Below are 27,414 nucleotides of genomic sequence, written 5' to 3' on the forward strand. Positions count from 1 at the left end.
TGTAGCAAGTGTAGGTCCATTATATAATTCTTCAACTTATTAACCTTTTGTTATCAAGCATCACTAGTATATAAGCATCGCTAATAATGTTCAATGCCTATACAGATTCATCCCAAACAAATAGTAACTACTAAAAATACATATCCCAAAATCAATAATCATACAACGAAATCTCTTTAACTCTTGCATGCACCAAACAGCATCATCATATTTTGCAAAGAATATTATAATATCAAAACACTGAAGATGTTTAGCTAAGCAATTAGAAGATTGATTATGGAAACCAACCATCCGATTACATACTAAAGTAACCATCCATATATTGTGAACTGAAGGTCGACAAAGGTCAACTAATTAACGCCGCATTGCATGCAAAGGACCACATAGCGACGAAAAAATACTATGCTATTTAAACCGAACTTTTGTGACTCTTCCCGCGCTAACATTAAAACAAGACAATTGCAACCATCTACACCCAGATATTATGCCACACGTTCCAGTATATAGAAATTTTAACATACATCTGAAATTTTCACTTTGAACAATCAAACATCCCAGCAACATAATTCGTATCTACAGCTAGATCCAACAGAAACAGGAATCATGAAAATGAATTATATAACCGTAAACTGTCGATGACGGTACGTCCTCACAGCTTCAGCTAGTGGACGCCAGAAGCAGGACCCATGCCCCAAGCTGACGCAAGACACGCAACCGGCTCGTGTGACTGGCGCTGAGAACTGCAGATGACAAAAGATGAGCGCCCGTAGGGTAGCAGCGGAGTTCCGGTGCTAGGCGAAGCAGCTGCCACCAGCCACGGACGACGTGCGACGGAGGTTGGGCACTGCAACTCGGGACGGCGCTGATGGACGAAGCAGTTGCTGCCAGCGACGCTAGAGGCACGCGAAAGAGTCAGGGCGATGCGGTTCTGATCGACGCCGACGCAAGTTTCTGGGAAGGTGGAGACGCGGGGATGGGATGTTCAGCGGCAAAGGAGGAGAGCTTTTGGGGGTAAGGTGACCGTTTGTTCAGAAAAGAGGAATGGATGAAAATTAGGATTAGGAATTATGTGGTCAAAACAAACAGCGCTTTTGAATTTAGGATAAATATGGGTAAATTTTATTTTTATTTTATATTAGGTCAAACAAACAGCTCATTGTATACATTATACAAATATTTTATTGTACAAATACTCTATTAGTTCCTAGCAGAGTTCCTTTCTTAATTCCCAAAGATAGGTAGCTCCGAAAAATGTGCAACCTATAGATTTAGAAACCTTACTTCATTATGCAGAGGTTAAGTTTGCCCAGTTTGGACTCCACCTAGGTTGCTAAGGTGAAAAAGATTCCTTTGTTAGGTACGTTTGTGAGCTAGATTAGCCTCAACCAAAGTTGTAAGTTAATGCGGGTTACTCTTGTGTTATTTGGTTAAGATGGATAAGTTTGGGTTTCAGTCTAGGCTGGATGAGGTTTGGTTGTGATGATGGCATGATGCCATGTGATAAGAATTGGTCCTTGGAGACAATTGATTTTGGGGATGTGTTTATTGGTCCTTGGAGACAATTGATTTTGGGGATGTGTTTTTTTTTTTTTATTCTAGACATTACAATATCATAAATTTACGCATATTATATGATTAGGGAAATAGATTTTTTTAATTTTTTTTAATTAAATGAATAAAGTGTAATATCTAATTCTTTAATGTTTTTTATATATTTTTTAAATTTTATCTATAAAATTTAGGATAAAAAATTACATTTTATTTTTTCAAATAAAAAAATTGAGAAAATTTAACTATACTCATATATACAATATTTAAAGACTTTTATTTACTATTTGGTCTCGGTCAAATTTTAAATTCGGATAAAATACCTTAAGAATCTCCAAGATTTGTCACCTATGACACTATTTGGCTTAAGTCAAATTTTAAGTTTTAATAAAACACTTTAAGAATCACCAAGATTTGTCACTAATGATGCATACACATTGATACGGATGTAGGACACAATATGATACAGAACATTCGAACGCACGAATTTAAAATTTTTATAAAATATGAAGACACGGTATATATATAAAATATAAAGTATTTTTTAGATAAATTGTAATGATATTTTAGTATTTTATTGTTATTAAAATATAAATTAATTTTTTAATTATTTTTAATATTTTTTAATTATTTAAAATAATTTTTGTTTTAATAATTAATAATATATACTATTTCTAAACTCATTTCAAAAATACATGTTAAGAATAAGATTGGATACGCTAACACGTGATGGTATTTATTAGGTGTGTCAAAGTATGTTCGAAATTTTTTTATTTTTTATTAAGATACGTGTGTCGGACGAGTATCAATGAGTAGGGACGGACATACGAGAGGCGAGTGGAAGCCTCGTCCTCCCTCCCCAGATTTTTTTTAAAATTAATAGTAATAAGTTATTAAATATGATTTAATTTTTTAAAAAAATTGTTTAATATTTAGTCTAGTATAAATAACAGTCCAGTTTAACTTAAATATTAATAATTTCTAATATCTAAAATATAAGTAACAATATTAAAAAATCTAAAAAAATATGTTTTAATTAAATAAAAATTTTCAAATCCAATAAAGTGGATTTTTTTTCTTCTTGTGACAATCATTTTTGATTCATTTACTATTAATTCTCTTTGTTTCAACAGCTACAATTGAGAGATCTTTTTCATCTATAATGATGGTAATTAAAGAATAACTAAAAAATAAAATAAAAGATGAATTTTTTGTTAATTGTCTTTTAATTATATTAAAAAAATTGTTGAAAAATTTGACACAGATTGTATTATCAATAAATTTTATAATACAAAAAATTGACTATTTTAATAATAAAAACTATCTACATATTTTTTTATATTTTTAAATATATTTTATATCTGTATATTTTTATTATATATCTTAATTATATAATTTTTTACAAAATTTTTTAATATTATATATATTTTATTAACTTTTCATAATAATATTTTTGGATCTGTCCTATAGTTGAGTGTCATGTCGAAAGTGTATGTGATAATAAATAAAAAAAAGTTTTCCTAATTCATAGTTTGTCACTGAGCTAAAGTCTTATCTCTCCTGAATAGGTTATTTTTTAAGTTTACTTCGCCGTCAATAACAATGATGCAGCGACGAGCCATTAGTACGAAAGTCTTGCATGCATAGGAGGAGGTAACAAAAAGATTTAGTGATATAATTTTGGTAATTGACAAAATAAATCAAATGAAATCTTTTTTTTTTTTCTCAATGTGCATATTTTCTTGAAAATATTTTGTAACATGGTTGACTTTATTATTTATTAATTTTAAATTTTTAACAACAACATAAAAAAACATAGCCTATTTTATCGTTGTCGATGTATCTTACTATCTTACGCGAGATAAAGAGATTTTAAAAAAAAAAAACTTTCTACTAAGTGTTCTTAGGTTAGCAAAATTCTTTGGATCCGAATTTAAAAAAAAAAAATAAAGAAGAAAAGATGCTACTGATATTAATCCCGGTTACTTTTCAAAGTGCCTTTTGAAAAATTAGTAGAGCAAGGACTTTCCTTGGATCAAAGGTCATGCTTGAAATAAATTAAACGGAAAAGTTCGAGGTTACCCCGAATGTAGGTAAAAGAAAAAAGCTAAAACGAATGCAAATTATTGCTGTCTATGATGATGATTACAGCAACTCTCCATAAGCTAAGTAAATTGATTAAAGCCACATTTGTCTATAGATATAATACTACCATAATATGAACACACCAAAAAGCAAGAAGGAAATATACCTTACGTGTTTCTTCCATTTGAATAATTGAATCTCCCCTTCTTCTCTCTTCTATCCTTTTCACCTTTTTATCAATTCTGTATACTCTTATTCTTAAGTAAACCATTAAAATAGTATCCAAAAAAATTAACATTCACAAATTAAAATATATTCTAAAAAAAACAACCCCTTGTGATTTGTTATAACACTTGAAAAATTTTAGATATTTAATAAAACAATGTAACTATAAATAAATTTTAGAAAATAGTTAAAAAGTATAATATCTAATCATGTTATATATATATACAAAATTAGTTATTAAATTAGTCATTTATATAAAATATAAATTAAAATACAAAATATATCTTAAAAATAAATTAAATAACATATATATTATTTATACATAAATACATAATAGCTAAACTTTTATATGTACATAATATTTTTGGTATACTATTTTAGACACTAGCAGAGAGTTCTATTTATTTGAAATTCATTTTTTGGTACTAGAATATTTTAGATATCATTTTGAATTTTTGATGGCCTACTCTTTCATCATTTTAATCTTTTTGGACGGCTGTTTGTCTATCACTTTGGCCATCCAATTCCAACTAGATTCCTTCGCACCTTAGACCATGACCCAACACTATCCCCCTTTAAACCCAATATAAATTTCAAGAAAACAATTCACTAAACATAACTCTCTTCATTCATCGCCTCCAATGGCTGCTACCATGTCTAATTTCTCAAGCCAGAGCACCTCCCAAAGATCACTGGCCATGATGTTGGCTCTAGTCTCAGCAGTGGTGTTATCTCCTTTGTATGCCAACTCCAAGAGCGATACGAGGAGCTACCATGAATCAAGATGGAGCTCTAGTTTTGTTCTCCCTATGGTTCTTGCTGGACTCATAATTGCCATCAGAACAGCGTCTTCGCCTTCGACCTCTCCGAGATCCTCACTGCTACCTTCTCCTGACCCCTCATGGGTGCTCAGAATCGGAAGCTCTTCTTGGGGACTTGCGGCGGTTTTGCTTATGCTTTTGCTTGTTCTCTATTGGCAAGCATCAGTTCAAGAATTCTTTTGGAGATAAGAGCCCAGTTCCGTCACTGCCAATGTGTTAGTGTAAGTTGTGTTGCAATTTTGATCAAATGAGACCATGTTGGTTTTAGGTTTCCTCTGTGTAAGTTGTGTTGCAATTTTAATAGAAGAAGGGGAACCAAATTCTCTGTGTAACCTGCTTGGTTTTAGGTTTCCTCTGTAATTTAAACATATTAAAGATAATAAATAATTTTATGTTTTAACATATTGTTAATTGTATTCTGGAAATATATGGTATCTTTATTAACGATTGCAAATATATGTTGCATATTTTTAAAAGCAACTAAGGTCATAAAAACCAGGGAATAAGTTTCTATTAAAATTAGGAGTTTCTATGGTGCTGAAGCAAGATTCCATCAGCACATTATGAACGTGAGTGGTATTCTTAGAAGTTGTATGCTTGTTAAGGGCAATAACTAGCGCACTGCAGTCTTTGCGTAATAGTTTGGGTCACGTAAAGCTAATCCAATTTCTAATATGTTATAATTAGAAGGATAGAATAGTATATTTAATATGAGATATTTTCCACGTCCAAGTAATTTTGGCATTTAAGTTTATCCAAGTAATTTTAGGTTATGTGCTTTTTTCGCTTTCTTCTTTCCTTATGCTTCTTCTCTTCTTTTTCTTCTCTTCTCCCCCGCACTTCTTCTTCTTCTTCTTCTTACGCTCATTTATGCACGGAGTATCGTCTTCTTTTTCGCGTTCCTTCTCCTCATTCTTTTGTTGTTGTTGTATTTTTTTTTGTCTTTTTCTCTTTCTCTCCCTGGTGAAGAAGCAGTAGAAAATGAGGAGGAATCATTTTGAATTGTGCAGAACAAAAATAAACCGAACATGTTATTATGGTAAAACAATTGTATAGTACTAAATGAATGAAACATTATCCATTATATAAATTCAAATTCGAACAACTTTCTGCATAATGAACTGAACAACGTACTCATGGTGAAACAATTGTATAATACTGAGTGAACGAAACATAATCTATTATATAAAATCAAATTCAAACAACTTTCTGCATAATGAATAGAACATGTACTCATGGTAAAACAATTGTATGGTATTGAATGAACGAAACATAATCCATTATATAAAATCAAATTCAAACAGCTTTCTGCATAATGAACTGAATACGTACTCATAGTGAAACAACTGTATAGTACCGAGTGAAGGAAACATAATCCATTATATAAAATCAAATTCAAACAGCTTTCTGCATAATGAACCGAACACATACTCATGGTGAAACAATTGTATAATAACGAGTGAAGGAAACATAATCTATTATATAAAATCAAATTCAAATAGCTTTCTGCATAATGAATTGAGCAACGTACTCATGGTGAAATAATTGTATAGTACTGACTGAACGAAACATAATCCATTATATAAAATCAAATTCAAACAGCTTTTTGCATAATGAACCGAACACGTACTCATGGTGAAATAATTGTATAGTACTGAGTGAACGAAACATAATCCATTATATAAAATCAAATTCAAACAGCTTTCTGCATGAACATGTACTCATGGTGAAATAATTGTATACTACTGAATGAACGAAACATAATCCATTATATAAAATCAAATTCGAAACACCTCTGTCTATAATTTAGAGATCATCAATTCAATTCAATTCAGATTCAAAACACTTGCGTCAATTCAATTCAATTCAATTCAATTTAGCCATTGCATTCCATTCAATTCGGTTGAAAAAGTAATCCATTAGCAAAATGTTGGTATTGTTGGTGATGACGATAACAAAAGAGGATAAGAAGAAGGAGGAGGAGGATGAGGAGGATGTATATGTGAATTTGAAAGAAGAAGAGGGAGGAGGAGGAGGAGGAGGAGGTATATTTGAATTTGAAAGAAGAAGAAGATGATGCGTGAGTGTATTTGAAGATGATAAAGCGTATATAATGACGCTCTTTTAATGAAAGTGGTTTTTGTTGGTGTTGGATCTACTTGGATAAAACTTGGATGAAAAAATACTTAGATGTGTGGCATAGCCCATTTAATATATTGTTGGATTTTTGGTAAGTGGACTTGGTCTTTTTGTTGGTGCCATTTTGTGGGTGGACTTCAAGTCTTTTTGGTAATTAAATTGAATCAAGTTGGTTCAAAATCAACAAAAATCAGTTTCATTAGTGGAGCGTGAATATACGCTCTAACTATGTAAATATTTCTATGTTTCTCTCCTCTTCTTCCTTCTTCTTCTACTTTTTCGCGTTTCTCCTCCTACTCCTTCTTCGCATTCCTCTTCCTTCTTTTTTGTGTTCCTCCTCCTTCTTCTTTACGTTCCTTCTTCTTTATTTTATTCCTCTCAAGAGAGTAAATCAAGAAGAATTTTGAGAAAATGAAATAAGAAGAAGATGATGAAGAAGAAAAGATGAAAAAGAAGAAGAATACGAATCGGAATATGAGGAGGAAAAATTCAAGTGAAATGAAACCAAATGAACCTAAATTAAACTAAGAAATGAACCAAAATTTCTCAAGAAAAAAAATTTTGGTCAATACTTAACAATAGCATTAAGTGAACCTCAGTTAATTTACAAATGAACCGAAATTAGTTCAGATTTGAACAAAAACTAACTAAACAACCATACATGAAAAAATTTAGCAAAATCAAGCGAAAAAAAACCAAATGAACCTAAATTGAATTAAGAAATGAACCGAAATTTCTTAAGGAATAAAAAATTTGGTTAATACTTAATAGCAGCATCAAGTGAACCTCAGTTAATTCACAAATGAATCGAAATTAGTTCAGATTTGAACAAGTAGTAAAAAAACTCAATCATCAACAAAAACACATCGGATTCATTTCTAGATCCAAATGAACCTCAAAAAAATTATGAAATGAACCGAAATTATTTAATGATGGCACAAGAAAAAATTAAAACCAATGAAGATGTTAGCAAAATATTGGTGTTGTTGGTGATAATAATAACGAAAGAGAAATATAATGTAAAATGAGAAGAAGAAGAAGAAGAAGAAGAAGAAGAAGAAGAAGAACCTACATGCGCGAATTTAAAAGAAGAAAAAGTGACGGTAATGAACGTGCGTGCATGAATTTAAAATACTTGGTTTGACTTAACTAAGGTTATAACTTGGATGTAGAAATTTATTCTTCTTTACCTAAATAATCTGCTTCAAATAGTAATAGAAGAAGAAAGTGACTCTATGATGAGTAAAGGAAGGTAGTGATTCTTGTAGGTAGAGGGAATGAGAGAAATAATTATATTATTAGGGTTAAGTACTTTTTTTGTCTCTAAGGCCTGAGGCCAAAATCAAAATCGTCTCCAATCTTTTTTTGTTATTAAAATCATCCTCAATGTTACAAAACGTTATAAAATCTTCCTTTTTTACTTTAATTTTATTTTTTTACCAAATTACCCTTAATAATTAATATAAATAATAAAAATAATATTAAAAAATAAAAAAAAATCCTTCCCCCCTCCACCTGCACCCCCACTCCCTTATCTCTTCCCTTTCTTCTCTCCCCCATCCAACCAGAAAATCTACAAGTAGAAAATCTAACAACAAACTCAGATTATGCAATACAAACAGAAATTCCAGTTCACACAAGAGAAGAAGAAGAAGAAGATGAAGATGATGATAAAGAAGACGCAGAAGAAGAATAAGATTTCTGTTTCCTAGCCCAACCACAATAGCAACAAGCAAAATCAACAGAAATGATGTAAACCCCGCTAAAAATGGTAAATAATTAGTTAATAAATTGTATTTTAATTCATAAAATTAAAAATACAAAACTAATATCAAAATAGGATAGAGCTCGTCGAAACGAGAATTTTGATACCAATTTAAAAAAATTTGGCCCAAAATTTGGCCGGACCGGTTGAACTGGGTCTAAAATGGGCCTAAGGTCCAACTGAACCCAACCCATTAAAGAGGCACAGCTTCTTATTTCCCTTCTTCTTCATTATTCACGCCAGGGAAACATTTCATTGGGGAAGAAGAACACAAGCAAAATCCTAACCCTCACTTTAATTTCAAACCCATGTAACTTTTGATCCGGAGCTCCGATTGACGAATCGTTTGCGACCACGCGTTCATCGCGACGAGCTCTATGAAACTCATTAAACAATTTGGTAGGTAACTCACTACTCTCTTCTCAGCCAGCTTCCCCTAATTCCAAAAATTCATGAACAATTATATTGAAAATTGTTTGATTTTTGTGTTCTAGCCTCAAGTTAGCTTCCGGAACTTGTGGGCTCAAGCTATTGAGTATATGGGTATGGTAAGAACACCCTAAACCTAGCTCAACCTTGCTTTTGGTAATAGAAAACTGAATTGAAACATGTATATGTGTATTAGGTATAGGTTAAGTAGGTGTTTATGCATTGGATTTGAATTGGGATTACTTGGAGGTTCGTTGGTGACCAAGGCTTGTTTTGGGGATATTTGATTGAGCTTGGAGGGGCTGTAATTGTGTGTTGTGAGGCTGCCTTGGTGAATTAAGTGATTGGCCAAGGTATGGTTTAAGTTTCACACGTTTAATATTTACGGTGTTGTGAAAACTTAGGTTAGAAGAACCATAGGATAAGTTGAATTGTTTGTTGTATTTAATGATTAGCCTTGTAATGTTGTTGGAATAGATTTGTTGATGGATATATAATGGAATTATGAGGTGTGGAAATTATTAATGATGTGCTCTTATATTTATTTATGATGGATTAGGATTGGTGTTTGTTAATAAGAATGTAGAGTTGTGTTGTGGTGGTATTGCATATGCTGTAACTAATTATTTAATGATCAGAATTATATGAGACTAAGTTTGGGCTAAACTTGGGAATATAAGGAACTAAACTGAAAAATTTGGGACCTTTTTGTTAAATATACAATTTATGGCAAATTTTTAAAGTTAGGTTGTTAAATCTGTCCAGCAGCAGAAAAGGCCAAACAGGGCAGCAACTTGTTTGTCTTGCTGTGACTTCTACGAATTGAGTTTTGGAGCAAAACTAATTTTGTTATAAAATTTGATTAGCTTGATTTATTTCTCTAAAACTTCAGAATTTTAAGAGTTAAGGATTGGGAGTTGTGAATTTTTTAATATTGGTGGTCAAAGCTGAAAAGAAACAGATTTCAGCAAGTTATGCACCAACTTCCAATTCTTATAACTCTTAGAATTGAATAGAAATTGGGTTGTAATCAAGACACACTTGTTTCTGGATGAGCTAGGAGTTTTCAAACCAAAATTTAGCTTAATTGGAGTTTTGTAATAAAAGTTATTCAAATTGAAAGGTACTAAACTTGTTGGTTTCTAAAACAGATTTTGACTCATTTTTACTTAATTTCCAGGTAATGTAACTTCTTCATTAAAAATGGTATTAATTCAAAACCAATTGAGAAAGAAACCTGGATGAGTAAAGTTTAACTACATTAATTTTTAAATTCATTGGATTTAACTTAGATTTTATATTGAATTTTGAATATCACATGCTACTGCTGTTTTTCTGGTTTTATGCACTGCAGAGCATTCACGGTTTTTCCTTTATTCATGAGACTAGAGAAATCAGAAAATTATGATCTTTAATTTGTTAGAAAGCTTATTTCAAGATGAACGTCTGAACATAAAGTTTGCGCAATTCTGAGTTCATTTGTTATATTAAAAACAGAAAAGAAAATAGAGTGTCGAGGATGTCTTAGTGATAGTCATGGGTCCGAGAAGTCAAAGATTAATCTTCGTGTTATGTGATTGATTTGATGTTAGAGTTGGGTTGATTTTAAGATTATTCAATATTAAAGAGGTTGAAAAGAGTTTGATAAATGGATTGGTCGGGACCCGGAAAGGGTAAACGTGATGAATTATAAGAGAATAATGTGAAAGCTAAATGAATACATGTTGTTATGGCTATAAAGAACGAATGTAAGGAAATGATGATGATAAATGATGAGATTTGGGAATGACTGTGTGTGGCCGAAATGGTCGATATGGCAAGTTGAGGACGGAAGTTTCCTCTCTTGCCGTGATGCAGATGTGGGGAAGGTGGAAAGGCACTCTCCTTCGTATTATTTTTCCCACATTCTTCTCTGGTTGCAAGGTGGAAAGGCACACTTCTTCGATGTGGAAAGGCACTCTCCTTCGTATATCCTCCAGGAGAAGGTAGAAAGGCACACTCCTTCGATGTGGAAAGGTACTCTCCTTCGTTTATGATCCTCCTGGAGATGCGCAACCTAGAGACTAATGTCTGGATTAGCTACTAGATGTGTCGAGTTCTGAAAAAATAACCGACACGTGAGCTCACGGCCAGTAGGATAGACTTTCATCATATGCATATGTGGCTTTGCTTGCTATGCCTTAATTGGGAATGCCTAATTGATAGATATCACCTGCTACTTATATATTTGCTACTTGTATTATATGTTCATTACTTGTGCTTGAACTTGTTTGGTTGTTTGTTCATGTTGCATTATGGATAATGGAGGGATGGAGGAAATGGAGAAATGGTTTGGTGATAGGTGTGGATTGAAATTGAGTCAGTTAGGTGGATTTAGAATACCTACCCCTGTTTATGTTTTTGTTTAGTAATTAAGTTGAATAATGAAGTTCTAGGATTGCCTATGGCATTCTTAGGACCTTATTTATTATATGCGTGGCACTTTTACCATGTTGAGAATCTCCGGTTCTCATTCTATATTGTATTGTTGTTTTTCAGATGCAGGTCGAGAGGCTCCTCGCTAGGCGTCTAGTAGTCCTTGGGTGTATTTTGGCTTCTGGCTATATATATATATATATATATATATATATATATATATATATATATATATATATATATATATATATATATATATATATATATATATATATATGTATGTATGTATATATATGTTTAGCTTACTCTCCAAGTAACTTATGTATGCTGCTCCTCTTAGAGATTAAGGGAGAGATAGGAGTTATTTTGATATTATAGTGTATTTTGGGATATTTTGAGAACACTTATGTATGTTTATATGTATATATATATCCTCTGGCCAGCCTTAGCTTCGCAGGCTGAGTCAGGGGCTAGTTATGCTGCTTCCTTGGTTGTCCTTTATTCTTTTGCTTATCTTTATCATGTTCCTATTAGGTTTCTTAGCACGCAAGTAATTCTTTCCTGAGTGTTGCACTTTTTATTTTGCGATTTTGTTTTACCCGTTTTTCAAGGCTCCTATTTAAATATCTTTTTCTTTATTATATATATATATATATATATATATATATATATATATATATATATATATATATATATTACTATTCTTAGAGGTCGTAATACCTTACTATCTCAGTCTTATGACTTAAGCATAATACTAAGTATGGTAGGGTGTTACAAATGACAGTTGAAACAACAATTCAGCAATCCTCATTGTCAAGTTATAGTTACAAATATGTGGTACCATAATTTCAGCAACAACAACAAAATTCATGCCAAACTTCAAAAATCATGGATGCCGAAGAAGAAGAACTCGATGCAAACTCAGATTCAACAAACAATTCCACAATAAATTTGTAGAATGTATCAACAATTTTAGATCCAGATTTTCAATTCTACATCCAAACAAAACCGCATCAGAGATATCTTCTTCCAGGAACAAGTTCAATCGATTTGAACACACAAGCAACCCGAATTTCAATTCTGCAATCAGATTTCCTGATTCAAGGACCAGCTTACGTGTATGCCGGAACGCAACCTTTGGATGTTGGTGGTCGTCCGTGGCGGCGAACAAATCCGGTCGAGGACGAAGCAGCAACAGATCTGACAATAGGTAGTGGTGCCGAGGACGGCACCTCCGTGAAGGGGGAGCTCGCGATGCCCTGGGTTGACGGAGTGGTAGCAGCAACCGGCACTGGAGATCCTCGAAGGTGTGACGGAGGGTTCCGGCGCGTTTCTCTGATCTTGGCAAGACCAGCTCCACTCTTTGCGGTGGTCTTTCCTTAGGATCTCGAAGAGGAGGATCGAACGACAAAGAAACATGTGGCGGTGGCGTTTCCAGGGAATTGCGATAGAGCACGAGACAACGACAGGTTGCTGCAGTTAACAGTGGATTCTGCAACGGACGGTGCGAACGGAACTGAGGGAAGGTGGAAAATGAGCCACTGGAGCTAGACAGTGGTAAGGGAAGAGAAGGGAGTCGGGGTGCAGGTGAAGGGAGAGAAGGGTTTGTTTTTATTTTTTTAATATTATTTTTATTATATATATTAATTATTAAGAGTAATTTGGTAAAAAAAATAAAATTAAAGTAGAAAAGGATAATTTTATAATATTTTGTAACATTGAGGATGATTTTAATAACAAAAAAAGATTGGAAATAATTTTTATTTTGGCCTTAGACCTTAAGAACGAAAAAAGTACTTAACCCATTTTATTACTTCAAAAAAATGATAATATAAATATATACTTATTATTGTTGTAATAGTTTTTATTTAATTTTAATATTTTAACTTGTTACAAAATTATTTAATTCAAAATTTTTTATATATTTTATGATTAATGAAAAATATTAAAAATAATTAAAATTTATTATATTAATAGTAATATATATTTTATTTTTTTAAATTTTTTTATCATTAATCATGAAATATATAAAAAAATTTTATTATATATTTTTGTAAAAAATTGAAATATTTTATATCATAATAATAGTAATAATAATATATTTATGGATAAAGTAATAACTTTTACTTTTTTTAATATTTTATCATTAATCATAAAATATATAAAAAAAATTAAATTAAATATTTTGTAATAAATTAATAAAATATTAATAATAAATATATATTTTATATTATTATTACTAATATGTAATTATATTAATAACTATTAAAGAGTATTTTAATTATATGGATTAAAGTGTATATTATTTTTATACTATTTAACTCTTACGAAAAACGAGTCTGCATTTTTGAAATAGGGGAAGAGGAATGCTATTTTTTTTTGGACGGTGAAGAGGAATGCTATTTAGACATCTAAACTTTCCTTTTAATTTTACATCCCAAAATTCAGCCCAATCTATTAGTTTTTTAATTACTCTCACGTAAAAACAAGCCTACGTCAAAACCTCGTCTATTTTGGGCCCAACAGCTAAAAATATATTTTTGCTACAATATTTGAAATATATTTAAAAATAGAACTCTGTTAGATAAACAATAAGAAATTTATATAATGTGTGAACAATGGCATAATTTTTAAGCCCACTAAAGATTAAAAAAAAAGACCAACCCCAATCCTTTCATCCTCGATGGGAGTTGCATCCGGGTTCGAATTTTCAATGAAAAATATAGAACCCATATTAATAGTAGTAATGTGTGTAAGTGGGTGTGTTGTGTAATTAGGAGTTGTCCAATATCGACCAAAAAAAAAAAAAACATTCCTTCCCCTGTCACGGAATCTTATCAGCGCTCTTCACTCCCCAAAGCAGCCAGTAGGGGTGTGCATGGGCGGGGTGAAACTGGGTTTGATGTGACCCATACCCGACCCGAAATATATACCGAGTCTACTTATTAGACTCGAACCCAACCTAAACCCGATGAAAACTATACATTTTCGGGCCACGATTATATCGGGTAAAAACCGGGCCATTAACATTACATTACCTTAATACCTTCTTATAAGCTAGTATGTGAAAATATCCAAATTTCTAAGGCTCCAACTATTATTTGACATGGTAAAATTCACTTAGAAAAATATAATAAAAACAAAATTCTTCTCTAAAATTAAAGCATAACCATAATCAATACTAATATTGTATAATAACACTAAATATTGAAATCAATACAAATAACACAACATTATGCATTAGTCTAAAATCTTATGCATTTTAAACATACAACATTAACTTATAGTCTTATAATAACTAATAACACAAAATATTAAGGTTTACAATACTTAAATTTCACATAAGAATAGCCATCATGCATCACTAATAACACAAAATATTAATTGTGTATGATGACCGGGCCACCGGGCCGACTTCGGGTGACCCGAGCCATGGACCGGACCCGACCTGAAATAATGACCGGATCTATTTTTGAGACCCTTATCCGGCTCTAAACCCAATGAAATCACACCAAATTAGCCCCTAAAGTACTAGGGGCCGGGCCGGGTCTCCTGGCCGGGCCGGGCCATGCACACCCCTAGCAGCCACCCCTTCCGTTGCTCTCTACCCATCGTCGGTCCTGGATTTGTGTGCACTGTTCGTCCAACGCCAACCATCCCCAACGGCACTGTACTCTAACCCATCGGATACCCATCTCGCAACCAAGGTCCTTCGTCCGCCGCTGTCCTCATCCATCGGACATCCACCTCGCGGCCAAGCTCCTTCGTCCGCCGCTAGTTCCGTCAAAACCCCCCAAGGGCGCGGCTCTCCTCAGCAAACACCAAGGTTGCCACATAGCTTCCTAGTGCCGTGGCTGCTTCCCCCAAACCCCCCTAAACGGCGTAACTCTCCCCCTCATCGCTGCATCCAAAGGCTAGTTGATGACTAGGGTTTTATTTGGCTGAGTAACTTGCTTGTTCTGCTTCGGTACACCAATGTATAAGTTTGAATTGTTGTATGAGTTGAACAGAATGTGGCAGTTTGCTGGATTCCTTGGTTTCTGTATTTTAAACTACAAAATATTTTAAGTTAGGTTTAGTTAGTACAGTAATTTTAGTACGCTATAGGGATTTCGAATGTGATGTTACTTAATTTAGTTTACCATAGTGAATTTTTATTTGAAAATACAACGGATGATTACTTTACTAAGTATAAGGATGGTTGGGTTCATCCAATTGATTGTTTTTTGTTTTGGTTATGTAATTGATTTTTTTTACATTATATACTATATCAATTGTGAGTTTATTGAGCACTTTACAACATAGTTACTTCCAGTTATGTGAAAATGTGTAAAACGAACATGTAACAAAAATTTCTCATCTTCTAAGTGGGTACAAATTTTATTTTCTCTTGCTTAGATTGGCGATTGAAATTTTCTATAGTTGCGCTCGAGTCAATGAATATCTATATGTTTCTCAATTTGGGTTCGGTACTGTTAATTTTTTCAAACAAATTGAAATTTAGACAGTGAGTGCAGATGTTCGATTCAGATATGATGTGAACTAGTTGAATTCTTGTTTTTCCCCTATTTGAACCTGGAATTATGCATACAATTCATCCATTATCTTCGATTTTACAATCTTAGAGATAGCTCTTGATTTAGTTCTCTTGATGTTTACTATGTTAAAATGTAGTATTGAAACTTATCATAGTTGCCCAAGAATCAACCAAATTCTATATGTTTCTGAATTTGGCTTCAATTTGCTTTATTTAAAAAAAAAAAACAAAAGACACAGCTCGACATGGCATTTGCTGAATTGATAACTTAAGTAGTGTGCAAGGATATTCGATAAAAATGTCATTTGAATGCTTGTTTATCTTTTAAACCACTCGATATGACGGAAGTTATATTACTTGCTAAAAATATACAGATGTTTAGTTTACTATGTATCCAAATGGTTGGATTCCTTCAACAAATGGATGATTGATTTGGTTATGTACTTGGTCTTTTGCTTGATTTACTATGTGGGATGTCAGTTAATTGAATTATAGGTTGAGAATTATTTCAGTATTGCTAGAATCAACCTAACTCTTACTCGGTACCAAATTTACAATACAAGATATCCTAAAGTCATTCAGATATGAGTTAATGCTAGACATCATAGTCTACAAAATTCATTAGTTGATCAAGTGCGGATGGTATTGGAAGACAAAGATGAACCTTTACCACGCAACAATCCAAGAAACAAGTGCAAGGAGGTGAGAACACCATTCACAGTACCAAGCACGAGGATCATGATACAACGGGCTGAAGGATTACCTATGAAAAGGACCGACAAAGGATGGAAAAAAACAGCCGAATAAAGTGGAATAGTACGATCCCATTTGATAATGTTTATTCGATGACTGGTCAGAGTTTATTTATAAGACACATTGTAATATTTTTTGTCACAAACATATAGATGATCCGTTCATTTTTAAACTTTTGTGATTCTGTTGCAAAATCAGACAAATCTGAGTTAGATCCCATTCAATCAAATGAACTTCCACTTACGAATAAAAATAATTATTTACATATCTATGTAACTATTTTGTGACATAACTAACTAACTCTTTTGCTTAGTGCATTTTATTATAATATATTTTTTTTGGGTTCCTTAAGCACCCAAACTCTCAAGTCTAAAAGGTAGGAGTTGATTAATTTACCTTTCATTTTCTCATTTTCATTACTTTACATGCATTGATGAGACAAATATGTTATACTTTAAAGGAGATTGCCGAATTAAAGTTGATTTTTTCGCATGAAAAATTATAAAGTCATAACGGTATGACTACTATAGATAAAGGTTAATTTAGAAAAACATTAACATCTAGGATGAGTTCCTCTTGTTTAATCTTTGTCACAATTTGATTTACACTATTACCTATAAAATTTATATATATTAAAAATGATAAATTTTTTTAGATAGTAGTGTAAATTAGTATTGATACGTCCTCTATACCTCGGCCAAAAAGACGTAAAGCTCGGTTCTGCTAACAGAAACAATGCCAGTCAAAAGTTATCCACAGCTGTTATCAAAATAAACAGTATTATCGGATAAGATCAAAACCAATTCACTAAAACATCTATATAAACGAATAAGTAAGCTCAGAATAACCAGGTCACATAAGTTCACTTTTATTTACTTTATAATATCATTTTCGAGATTTCTTTCTTACTTGAGCATCGGAGTATCTTTTGCAGCTATTCCCGCCACGGTATTCCAACTTGGCCGATGTATAGCTCTCCAATCTTGATAGTGTCGCCTTACAAGGAGTTATCACAGCTCGGCCACGTTCGTACAGAACATTTGGCGCCCACCGTGGGGCTGAATACAAAAATCCCACTAAATCTAACCCTCTTTTTAGGATTTACACTCTTTTTTTTTTCAGGATTGCTAACCCCCGAAGATGACTGATAACGGAGTCCAACAACCTACACAAGCAGAGCTCTTAGCTCAGATCGCCGAACTTCAGGCGGAAGTTTGAAGGATAGCTGAATTATCGTCCACTAACAATGCTGGAAAACAAGGCGAGGGAAACCTCAAAAGCTCGACTCAGAGCAATGCAGATCCACAAAATCTCACCCCACTGAAAGAGAAGCTAACCATAGACAACCCTTTCTCAGAGGTGATCACCAAATTCCAAATGCCGAAAAATTTTGTGCTACCTACCGCCCTTGAACCATACAAGGGGTTCGGCGATCCTTGTGCCCATATTGAGAAATTCCAATCTATGATGTTCTTTAATGGCGCTAATGAGCCTATACTTTGTCGAGCTTTTCCTACTTATCTTGATGGTGCTGCATGATAAACCACTATTTTATGATACTTTTTGGACTGAATTGAGTGGATTTTTGTCAACTATTCTTACACTTATTCATGTAAATTGCATGTTTTTCATTTCCTTCCTAATTTTGTGCTATGATTAAAAACTTGCTTCCTAAGCTTAAAGGATGAAGATGAAGCATGTGGAAGGAACACAAGAAACTAAAGAGCTGAGAAGCGAGGAGTGACGCGCATGCATGGCCGACGCGTGCACGTGATTTGGAGCATCTTACACCGACGCATACGTGTGACAGACGCGTATGCATGGCCAACGCAGAGGTTCAGCGACGCGTACGTGTGGCCGACACGTACGCATGACAAAGCGTCACATGTTGCACATAACAGAACTCACTGGGGGAGATTTCTGGGCTGATTTGGATCTAGTTTCAAGCCCCAAAAACGGAGACTAGAAGCAGGGATGGAGCTGAGACTGAGGACACTTCACACTTTAGTTTTAGTTTTATTTTTGAATTATAGAGAGAGAAACACCTACCTTTCTCTAAGGTTTTGATGTTCTTAGTTTGGTTTTGAATTGGATTTTGAGAGAGCTGCTACTACCTTCTATTGGAGTAAATTTCCTTCTAGTTTTCTTTTCTAATTTTCCTATTACTCTTTTTCATTTGATTATTTTGCATTCATGTTTGGATCTTGTTATTTTTGAATTTTATTAATGCATTGAAGTATTTTTTATATTTATTTTTATTGCTTGTTTGACTTGTGTTAATTAGTGTTCATGCCAATTTTGATTTAATTAATTTTTCATAATTATCATGTCTTTAATTTACTCTTATTATGTGTTTATGAAAATGGCATTCATGTTAATGGAGTAGATCTTTCAACTTGGCTTGAGGGTTGATTAAGTGGGGTCCCTTGAGTTAAGATACTCAAGTGTTGATCTGTAATTGAGAATTGCTGACTAACTAAATTTTTACCAACTCTAGTCCTTCCCCATGAAGTGATTAGAACTTGTGAGTCAGAGTTAGTGACAACCACTTGATTTTCCTTCAATTGTTAGGATAACTAAGTGGAAGCAATGAACTTTTACTATTATACTTGGGAAAGACAACAAGGATAGAAACTCCAATTCTCTCCCCTGACTAAGACCTTTTATTTTGAATACATAGCACCTCTTGTTATTTGCTTTGCTTTAATTTCTAGTTGTTTATTTTTCTGTTCTCAACCTCAAAAATATTCAAAAAAATTCTGACCAATAATTTACATCTTGTGTCAACTCTTAGGGAAACGACTCGGGATTCTACTCCCGGTTATTTATTATTGATTGTGACACACTTTTAAATTGATAGTGAAAATTTTGTCGGTAAAGGCTATACTTGCAATGCTATTTTTATCAGAAATTCTTGACCGGCATGTTTCCTCCCATCACGGCATTACTCTAGTTTTCTAAGTTGTCTGCAGGTTCAATATCCTCTTTCGAAGAACTGGCAAGATCCTTCATTGACTACCTCGCCGCATCAAGAATATATGTGCACGGATCAGACTACTTGAGCACCATTAGACAGGGGCAACAAGAGAGCTTAAAAGACTACATGACATGATTCGCCGAGGCAATTATGGAGATTCTAGACTTAAACCCAGAGGTCCATCTACACGCCCTCAAAAGCGGCCTCAGACCTGGCAAGTTCCAAAAGATGATCACGGTAACAAAACCAAAAACTCTGGACGAATTCTGAGAAAAGGCCGCATGACAAATGGAGATCGAGGAGCTTCGTGAAGCTCGGAAAACAGACAAACACCCATCCAGAAGGGAAGAGGAGAAGGCTTTCAAATCGTCGGGTAACAAGGAACCAAGGAAACCTTTCAAGCTCACACCAAAATTTGATACCTACACCAAGTTCAACACCAAAAGGGAGAACATAATCAAAGAAATCCTGCACGCCAAAATAATCAAACCCCCTACACGAGCAAGAAGCTACCAGGACCAGAGATTCGTGGATAAAAAAACAAATATTGTGCTTTCCACCAAAAGTTCAGACACACCACAGACGAGTATGTCATAGCAAAGGACTTACCGGAGAGGTTAGCTCGACAAGGATTCCTGGACAAGTACATTGAAGGACAGAGAAACAAAGAAAACAATTCGGAGCAAAAGGAGCGTCCGCAAACATCAGCAGAACAAGACAAAAGAAAATGGGCGGCACCCAACCCACTAAGAAATGTTATCTACCACTGACAAGAAATCTATGCCGAGGAATACAGAGTAACAAAAGCTTGTCCCACCTTTTCTTAAAAAGCAAGACAAGCTTGGGGTTATGATACGTCCCCTATACCTCGGCTAGAAAGATGTAAAGCTCGGTTCCGCTAATAGAAACAATATCAGTCAAAGGTTATCCACAGCCGTTACCAAAACAAACAGCATTATCGGTCAGACCAAGAATCTCGGATAAGATCAAAACCAACACACTAAAACATCTATATAAATGAATAAGTAAGCTTGGAATAACCAGGTCATATAAGTTCACTCTTATTTACTTTATAATATCATTTTTTAGAATTCTTTCTTACTTGAGCGTCGGAGTATCTTTTGCAGGTATTCTCGCTGCGGTGTTCCAGCTTGGCTGATGTATAGCTCTCCAATCTTGACAGTGTCGTCTTACAAGGAGTTATCACAGCTTGGCCATGTTCGCACAGAACAAGTATTATGCATGTATCAAATTATTGTTACTAATATTTAATTTTGACTGCATGAATAATCGCTTAAAAAATAGATGTGGTTGGTCGATTGTGTAAAATATTTTTACATTATCAGTGCATCACAATTAAATCTCTTAAAGATATAAAAAAAACATTGCTTTTTATGTATTCACATAAAGTACATAATAATTAAATACTACAAATAACTGAACATCTACTTAAGAATGAAAATATCTATCCGCATACCTAGTAAAATAAACATCCATCATAATTTAATTGTATCTACTATAATCTAATCCAAAAGACTAGGTCCCCTTGTAACCCAATTTTCAGTGTCCCATAAGTTTCCATACATTCTCATTGGCTTCTTCATTGGAAATGGGACATTCCTTGATTCATAGTTCTTAAATTCTCTAATGGAAATGCCATCTACGTATAAGCTGAGTACATATATTATTAAGTAAATGGAACAAATAAACATGCATGCCTTTGGATTAATTAATTAACTAATAAAGGAATTGATACATACATGATGCAGAGTGAATTCCATAGGATGGAGTAAGCGTCAAAATCAGAATTGGAATCAAACCATAGGTAGAATTGTTGTTTCCTGCCACCTTTGCTTTGTGTGATTATATTAGTGTGAAGAATGTACTGGTTGTCACTCTAATTTTCAAAGAATTCAAGGTATATTTTATCTCAGGTTGATCTTTTTAATTGTAACTATACTAGTAAGAATTCTATTTAGTTAATTACGAAATTAATTAACATAATAATATGAAGAGAATGAAAGAGATAGGAGGGAGGGGTGAATATACATAGAAAGAGGTGACAGTGTCTGTCCGCAGAATTTTCAGGTACAAGTTTGAATTGAATTTGGAAGTGGCCAAAAAGATATTGATCCTTGGATTAGGATCCAGAGCTAGAGACAGTGTCATTGGGACACCGTAAGAGGCTGGTCATTGTTGAGGATCTAGGCATGTCTGTCACAATTTCATCACCAACTCAAACAAGAATTTTCTCATTTGTAAGAACAGGAAGGTAAAAACTAACCATCCGCTATCAAAATATTTATGCTTCTAAACTCTTTATTCAGGAAGATTTTCATGATATGATATGAATTATATAACCAATTTATTTTACAATTAAGGTTTCTTGCCAGCAGACCCGCACATCAAAACTAAAAAATAATCATACACATATAAAACTAACCATCCGCTACTTAAAAATAAAATTTCCACTACTTACCTTTGTTGGATTGTTGACCTTCTACAATGCACAAATTGATAAAGTTACCATCAAAATGAGTAGAAATGTCACTGCTTAATGAGGATGGGATTAGAAATTGCATCACCCATAGAGGACTCCATCCATAATTATGGAGAATGCACGGGTTGCTGTTCACGTCGCGATCGCAGAGACTGCGGAGGGGCAGTGGTAGTCTGGTGTCTAGGTCCGGCAGCGTCTGTGCGGTCCCCGGGGCCTGGCTGGCAGCGGCAAGTTTTGGGTTGCTATTCGCGTTGCAACTTCAGCAACCGTAGATGGGCAGCGGCAGTGTCGCGTGTGGGTGTGGGTGCGGCAGCTTTCGCACGGTCTCCGGGGTCTGGGGGCAACGGCGAGTTGTGGGGTGGAACGGAGGTTGAAAGATTATAGTGAAATTGAATGTAACCGTACATAATGTGAATGTGCGTAATTTTTTAAATTTTAAATTCTAAAATTAAATAATTAATTAAGAATCTAATTTTTAATTTTTTTAATCTATTATTCACATTGTTCACACACATCATTGTTTTTTTTTAATGTGAAAACGGGGCCACAGGCCCAAACAAAACAAAAACTAAATAAAAGAAAGTCTTGGAAAGGTTATCCCTCTTCTATCTGTGTCTAGTTTTAGGATAATAAAAGCCGGAGCTGGCTCACAAAGATGGAGGCCATGGGGGTTTCATGTGCGTGCTTAGCCAGAGCGTCCGCCAGAACGTTTGCTTCTCTGAAAATGTCTCATTTGAAAATACCAGGTCTAGCCAACAAAACGCTAATTGCACGGATAATGAAAATCGATGAATGCCGGAACAGGGTGATTATGGAGGAGCCGGAGGGCGCACATCGAGTCAGTTTCAATAATCAAGCTCTGGATGTTAAGCTTAGTCGCAAGCTTCAGGCCAATGTAAATGCCCCAAAGCTCCGCTTTAGTTATAGAGATCTTTCCAATGTTCATCCAAAATCTAGCTATAAAACGCCTGTGACAATCTCGAATTAATTATCTACAAGTACCAGTCATGGAAGTTGATAAGAAGGAGCCATCCGTGTTGATCTTATAGCCTCCTTCCTCCGGTGGTTCTCAACCGATGTGCTACATTCTAGTGTATGTGAGCATTTTTTTACTGGTCTCGGTTAATGAAATCACCTCTTCATATCTTTTAGCAAGATTCTGTGCTAAGTAAGCAACACTATTACCAGGGGTGTTTTCTTGATTAAAAATTCATTCATTTCTAATTCTCTATGCTGCATTGCACACGGTGATGAAGTATATAGGCCAAGTGGTCCCATTATATTTACGATTCATCAAGCTTAGATTCTACTCCATCCAGTTGTGAAGACCTTGATTGTCTCTTTGTAAGGTGCTGTCGACGCTGCTTACCCAGACATTCCAGATATAAGGGCAATCCCTTAGCACATGGAGCAACGTTTCATCCTGACCAGGACATCTGGGACAGCATGCGTCACTGGTAAGTCTCCTTTTCTATCTTTTAGAATTAGTAAGCAGAGCTTTACGCATAATGAGCCAAAGAAAGGTTTTAAGCCTCTGAGAAATTTTTTGCTTCCAAGTATTTTTGGTATAATTACCCGTATCCTCATTACTCTCATAGAACTCTTCATAGGCTGATTTAATAGAGAATTCTTCGTCTGGTTCTGGGGGCCAGGCTATACTATCTGGGTCAAGGTTCATCTGGGGGGCTTTCATGAGACGAATGACATCCAAAATGTTCTCAAGAAGGACTTGGTGGAGCTTTTCCCACCTCCAATTACCATTCTGGTCAACAAACCTATTGACTTTCTCTTCAAGATCGCCTATCGCAAGATTCCCCAAAGCAAACAACTTTAGTGATTAAATTCCTGGAACCCAATAGTCCTCCCAAAAGCAAACTGTTTCTCCGTCACCTAACCTCCAGATGATGTTGGTCTTGAACTGGTTCCACACCTTGACTATACCCTTCCAAGCATTAGAAAAATTAGGCTTTTGGTGTACTTTAGAAAAAGCATCACCACCGCACTCATATTTTGATTTCATCACCTTAACCCATAGAAAATTAGTCTTAGTAACTAAGTTCCAAGCTAGCTTCATGAGGAACAAGTTGTTGGAATCTTGAGCTTTTTGAATACCAAGCCTTCCTCGATACTTGGGTTTGCACACTATATCCCAATTAATAAGATGAATTTTTTTCTCATTCTCATTTGATCTCCAAAGAAAGTCTCTGCAAGTTTTGTCAATCTGATTGCACACTTCTCTAGGAATTTTCATAGTTTGCATAACGTAGGTTGGAATGGTGGAGAGCACGGATTGAACAAGGAAACATCATAGCTGTGATTTTATTTCTTCTTCATAGCTATGATTTTGTTTCTTCTTCTTTCTGTCATTAGCTTTCTAGTAAAAATACTTTGTGTTCTTGTATCCAAAGTTGATCATATTACATCTTGACATTTTCTGCCAATAAACTTCTTCTTGGATAACCACTTCTTCATATTCCTTCCATTTTTTCCTTAGAATATGTTCAAAGACTACTCTATTCCACACCTTAGCCTTGTCAACAAAGGAAGATATGTTAATAAGGAGGCCTCCACTCTTATCCCAACTATTTTTCACAAAATTATTGTAGTTCTTGTGCAATAACCACGGTGCAAGGAGCTTGAAGGCTCTCCCTCTTCCCTACCCGAACTGGTCAAATGAAAATTCAACAGGATAGGTAGATTATCCGACTTGAGTTTAGGTAAATGTATCACTCCAACATTAGGGAACGCATTGGTGAACTCAAGATTGCATACAAATTTATCAAGTCTCCTCTCTGTATTCCCTCTTTGCTAAGTAAAAGGTAGTTCGATAAAGCCCAAATCATTTACACCGCAATTATTTATACAAGATTGGAATCTTTCTCCCGTAATTAGGGGTGGCAAAGTGGACCGTCCCGCCCCGCCTAAGTCCGCTCCATAAACGGGGAGGCCCGGTCCGCCTTACCAACTAAGATGGGTTCAAAATGCTAACCCGCCCCACTTTATGGCGGATTAGCGGGTCGGCGGGCTAGCGCGCACTTAACTCTTTTTTTTAAGATAAAATTCATTAAAATTAACCAAAAAATAATAATTAAAAAATCAAATACAAATAAAAAATAGTCAAATTATAATATAATTTTTTTACTTTTTTTTTAATTTTAACTTCGATAAAATTGTTCAAAATAATATTTGTCAATAGAAGCATAGAACCATATTTATTTTAAAAAATAAGTCACATAATTTGAGCATATATACGAAATTGTAAAATAAAATAAATAAAGTTAATAACTAAAAGCAGAATAAAAACAAAAAATGAAAAAAATATTTTAAAATTTTAAAATTATTAATTTTATAATAGTAATCACTCTTTTATTTAATAAAATAAAAAAATAAAAACCTTCGACCCGGCAGTGCGAGTTTGGTGGATTTTTTTAATTTGGCGGGATCCAAATCCTAGCCCAACCCGCCCTTTCTAGCGGGTTAAGCGGATCGGCCTGTTAGGCTACCCGACCTGCAATCAGTACAGGTATGCCTGCGGTAGGGTAGGATACCGCACCCCATATATAACACACATTTTATAAAAAGTAGGCATGTAGTGAACTAGGTGGGAGTTGAACCCACAACCTCCCACATGTAATACTTTGTAATAAGTGAGCAACCACTAAACTAGTTAGTTAATTTAGTTATTTAGAGTATTTGTATATTTATAAAGTTAATTTAAAATAAAAATAAAACAAAAATAAAAATCAGATATTTAGAAACCCTAATACCTAGTGAGAGCAGAAAGCGCTATTTCAGAAACCCAAATTCGGCCATAAGCCATTCCTCCCATCACCGCAAGCCCCAACTCTCCTTCGGTCCTTCCTCCTTCTCTTCTTCCTTATCCATGCTCTCTTCTCCTCGCTACGTCACTACGCCACTGCTTCATGCCCTCATCTCCTCGCAACGCCGCTACTTCGTGCCCTGACTGCCCTCCTCTCCTCGCTATGTTGTGCTACGCCGCTGCTCCGTGCTCTCTTTGGTATTTTTCAGCATGCTTGTTTGTTCTTCATGTAAAGCTTAGTTCTTGTATATTCCATGCTCATCATGTTGATTCCTTTAGTTGGTTGAAAATGAAAATTGGGACTTTACTTTGCGTCTGAATTTGTGATTTTATTTTCTTGCTGATTTATCCTTATTAGTAATTTTGGTCTGTGACTTTACCATGATTGATTTTTCTCCATTTTTAAAAATTAAGTATGATGAATGTAACTGGCTCCTGTGTTAACTTTTTTTCGTTTGAATAGATTCATATTGATTTTATTCTGGCTTTTGTCTTCTTTGTCTAAAACAATTTTGAATGTGTCAACTTCAACCCCATTTTGTCATCTCAAAGACTTGATACATGTATTATTAAATTCAATGCATATATATGCCTCTTAGCACATTTTGAGTCAGTAGAATCTAACTTTATACTATGGTGATGGGTAATTGTAGGTCCTGCCAACATGATTCATGCCTTCTAATTGTGTGGAAGAAGTAGAACCTTTTCATATATTGCATTTACTTGTTAATTGGTCTTTGTCCATCTCAATCTGACTTGTTTTAAGACAACAATCCTTACTCCTTAGTATGTTTTGTTTTATTCTTTTTTCTTTTATTTTTTTTCTTTTTCTAATATTTTGCAGTTTTTGTGTTTGTTCTGAATCTTAATAATTTTTTAGCATGTTTGAGTTTTTAATGTTCATTATTTATTTTACTAATTGTGTAGGCAATTAAATTTAGAATGGATAGTACCAACATAGATGTAGTGGCTCAAGAACAACAAGAATAAACTCCTGTTGAAGAAATTGCTAATTTTGTTTTAGATGAATCTGCCTCGGTTGAAAATAGCAACAAATCTTCATTGAAAAGTATTTATTGGCAATACTTTAATAGATATAAAGAGGGAAAAGAGTGAAAGGTAAAGTACAGCCATTGTAAGTCTGTTATTGGTGCCAAACCAAGGAATGGGACTACAAATTTGAAGAAATATATGCTCCATTATTATAAAAGAATAAAATTAGCAAACTCAAGACAATCAACAATTGTCGAATCTCTAATGCATTAATGAAAATTTTGTTGGAGTGGAACTTAGATAGAAAATTATCAACTATTACATTGGATAATTGTTCTACAAATGATGCAATGATTGATGTGTTGTTGGGGCGTCTAGACTCAAATTATTTTTTGCTAGTGGGTAAG

The 27,414-nt window shown here is 34.2% G+C and overlaps 1 protein-coding gene and 1 long non-coding RNA gene across 2 annotated transcripts; both read left to right on the plus strand.

Annotated features, from left to right (window-relative positions):
* Positions 1–4,376: 4,376 nt before the first annotated feature.
* Positions 4,377–5,081, plus strand: LOC130951346 (uncharacterized). The gene has a single exon (XM_057879998.1). It carries the CDS (start codon positions 4,500–4,502, stop codon positions 4,866–4,868), a length of 369 nt encoding a protein of 122 aa, XP_057735981.1. The 5' UTR covers positions 4,377–4,499; the 3' UTR covers positions 4,869–5,081.
* Positions 5,082–8,838: 3,757 nt separating this feature from the next.
* LOC130947663 (uncharacterized) lies at positions 8,839–11,613 on the plus strand. Its single transcript, XR_009072760.1, has 4 exons — positions 8,839–8,982; positions 9,078–9,131; positions 9,209–9,365; positions 11,551–11,613. It is a non-coding gene; the product is annotated as an uncharacterized LOC130947663 (long non-coding RNA).
* The last annotated feature ends 15,801 nt before the right edge of the window (positions 11,614–27,414 follow it).

The sequence above is a fragment of the Arachis stenosperma genome, chromosome 9, assembly GCF_014773155.1.
Source record: "Arachis stenosperma cultivar V10309 chromosome 9, arast.V10309.gnm1.PFL2, whole genome shotgun sequence".
NCBI classification, from domain to species: Eukaryota; Viridiplantae; Streptophyta; class Magnoliopsida; order Fabales; family Fabaceae; genus Arachis; species Arachis stenosperma.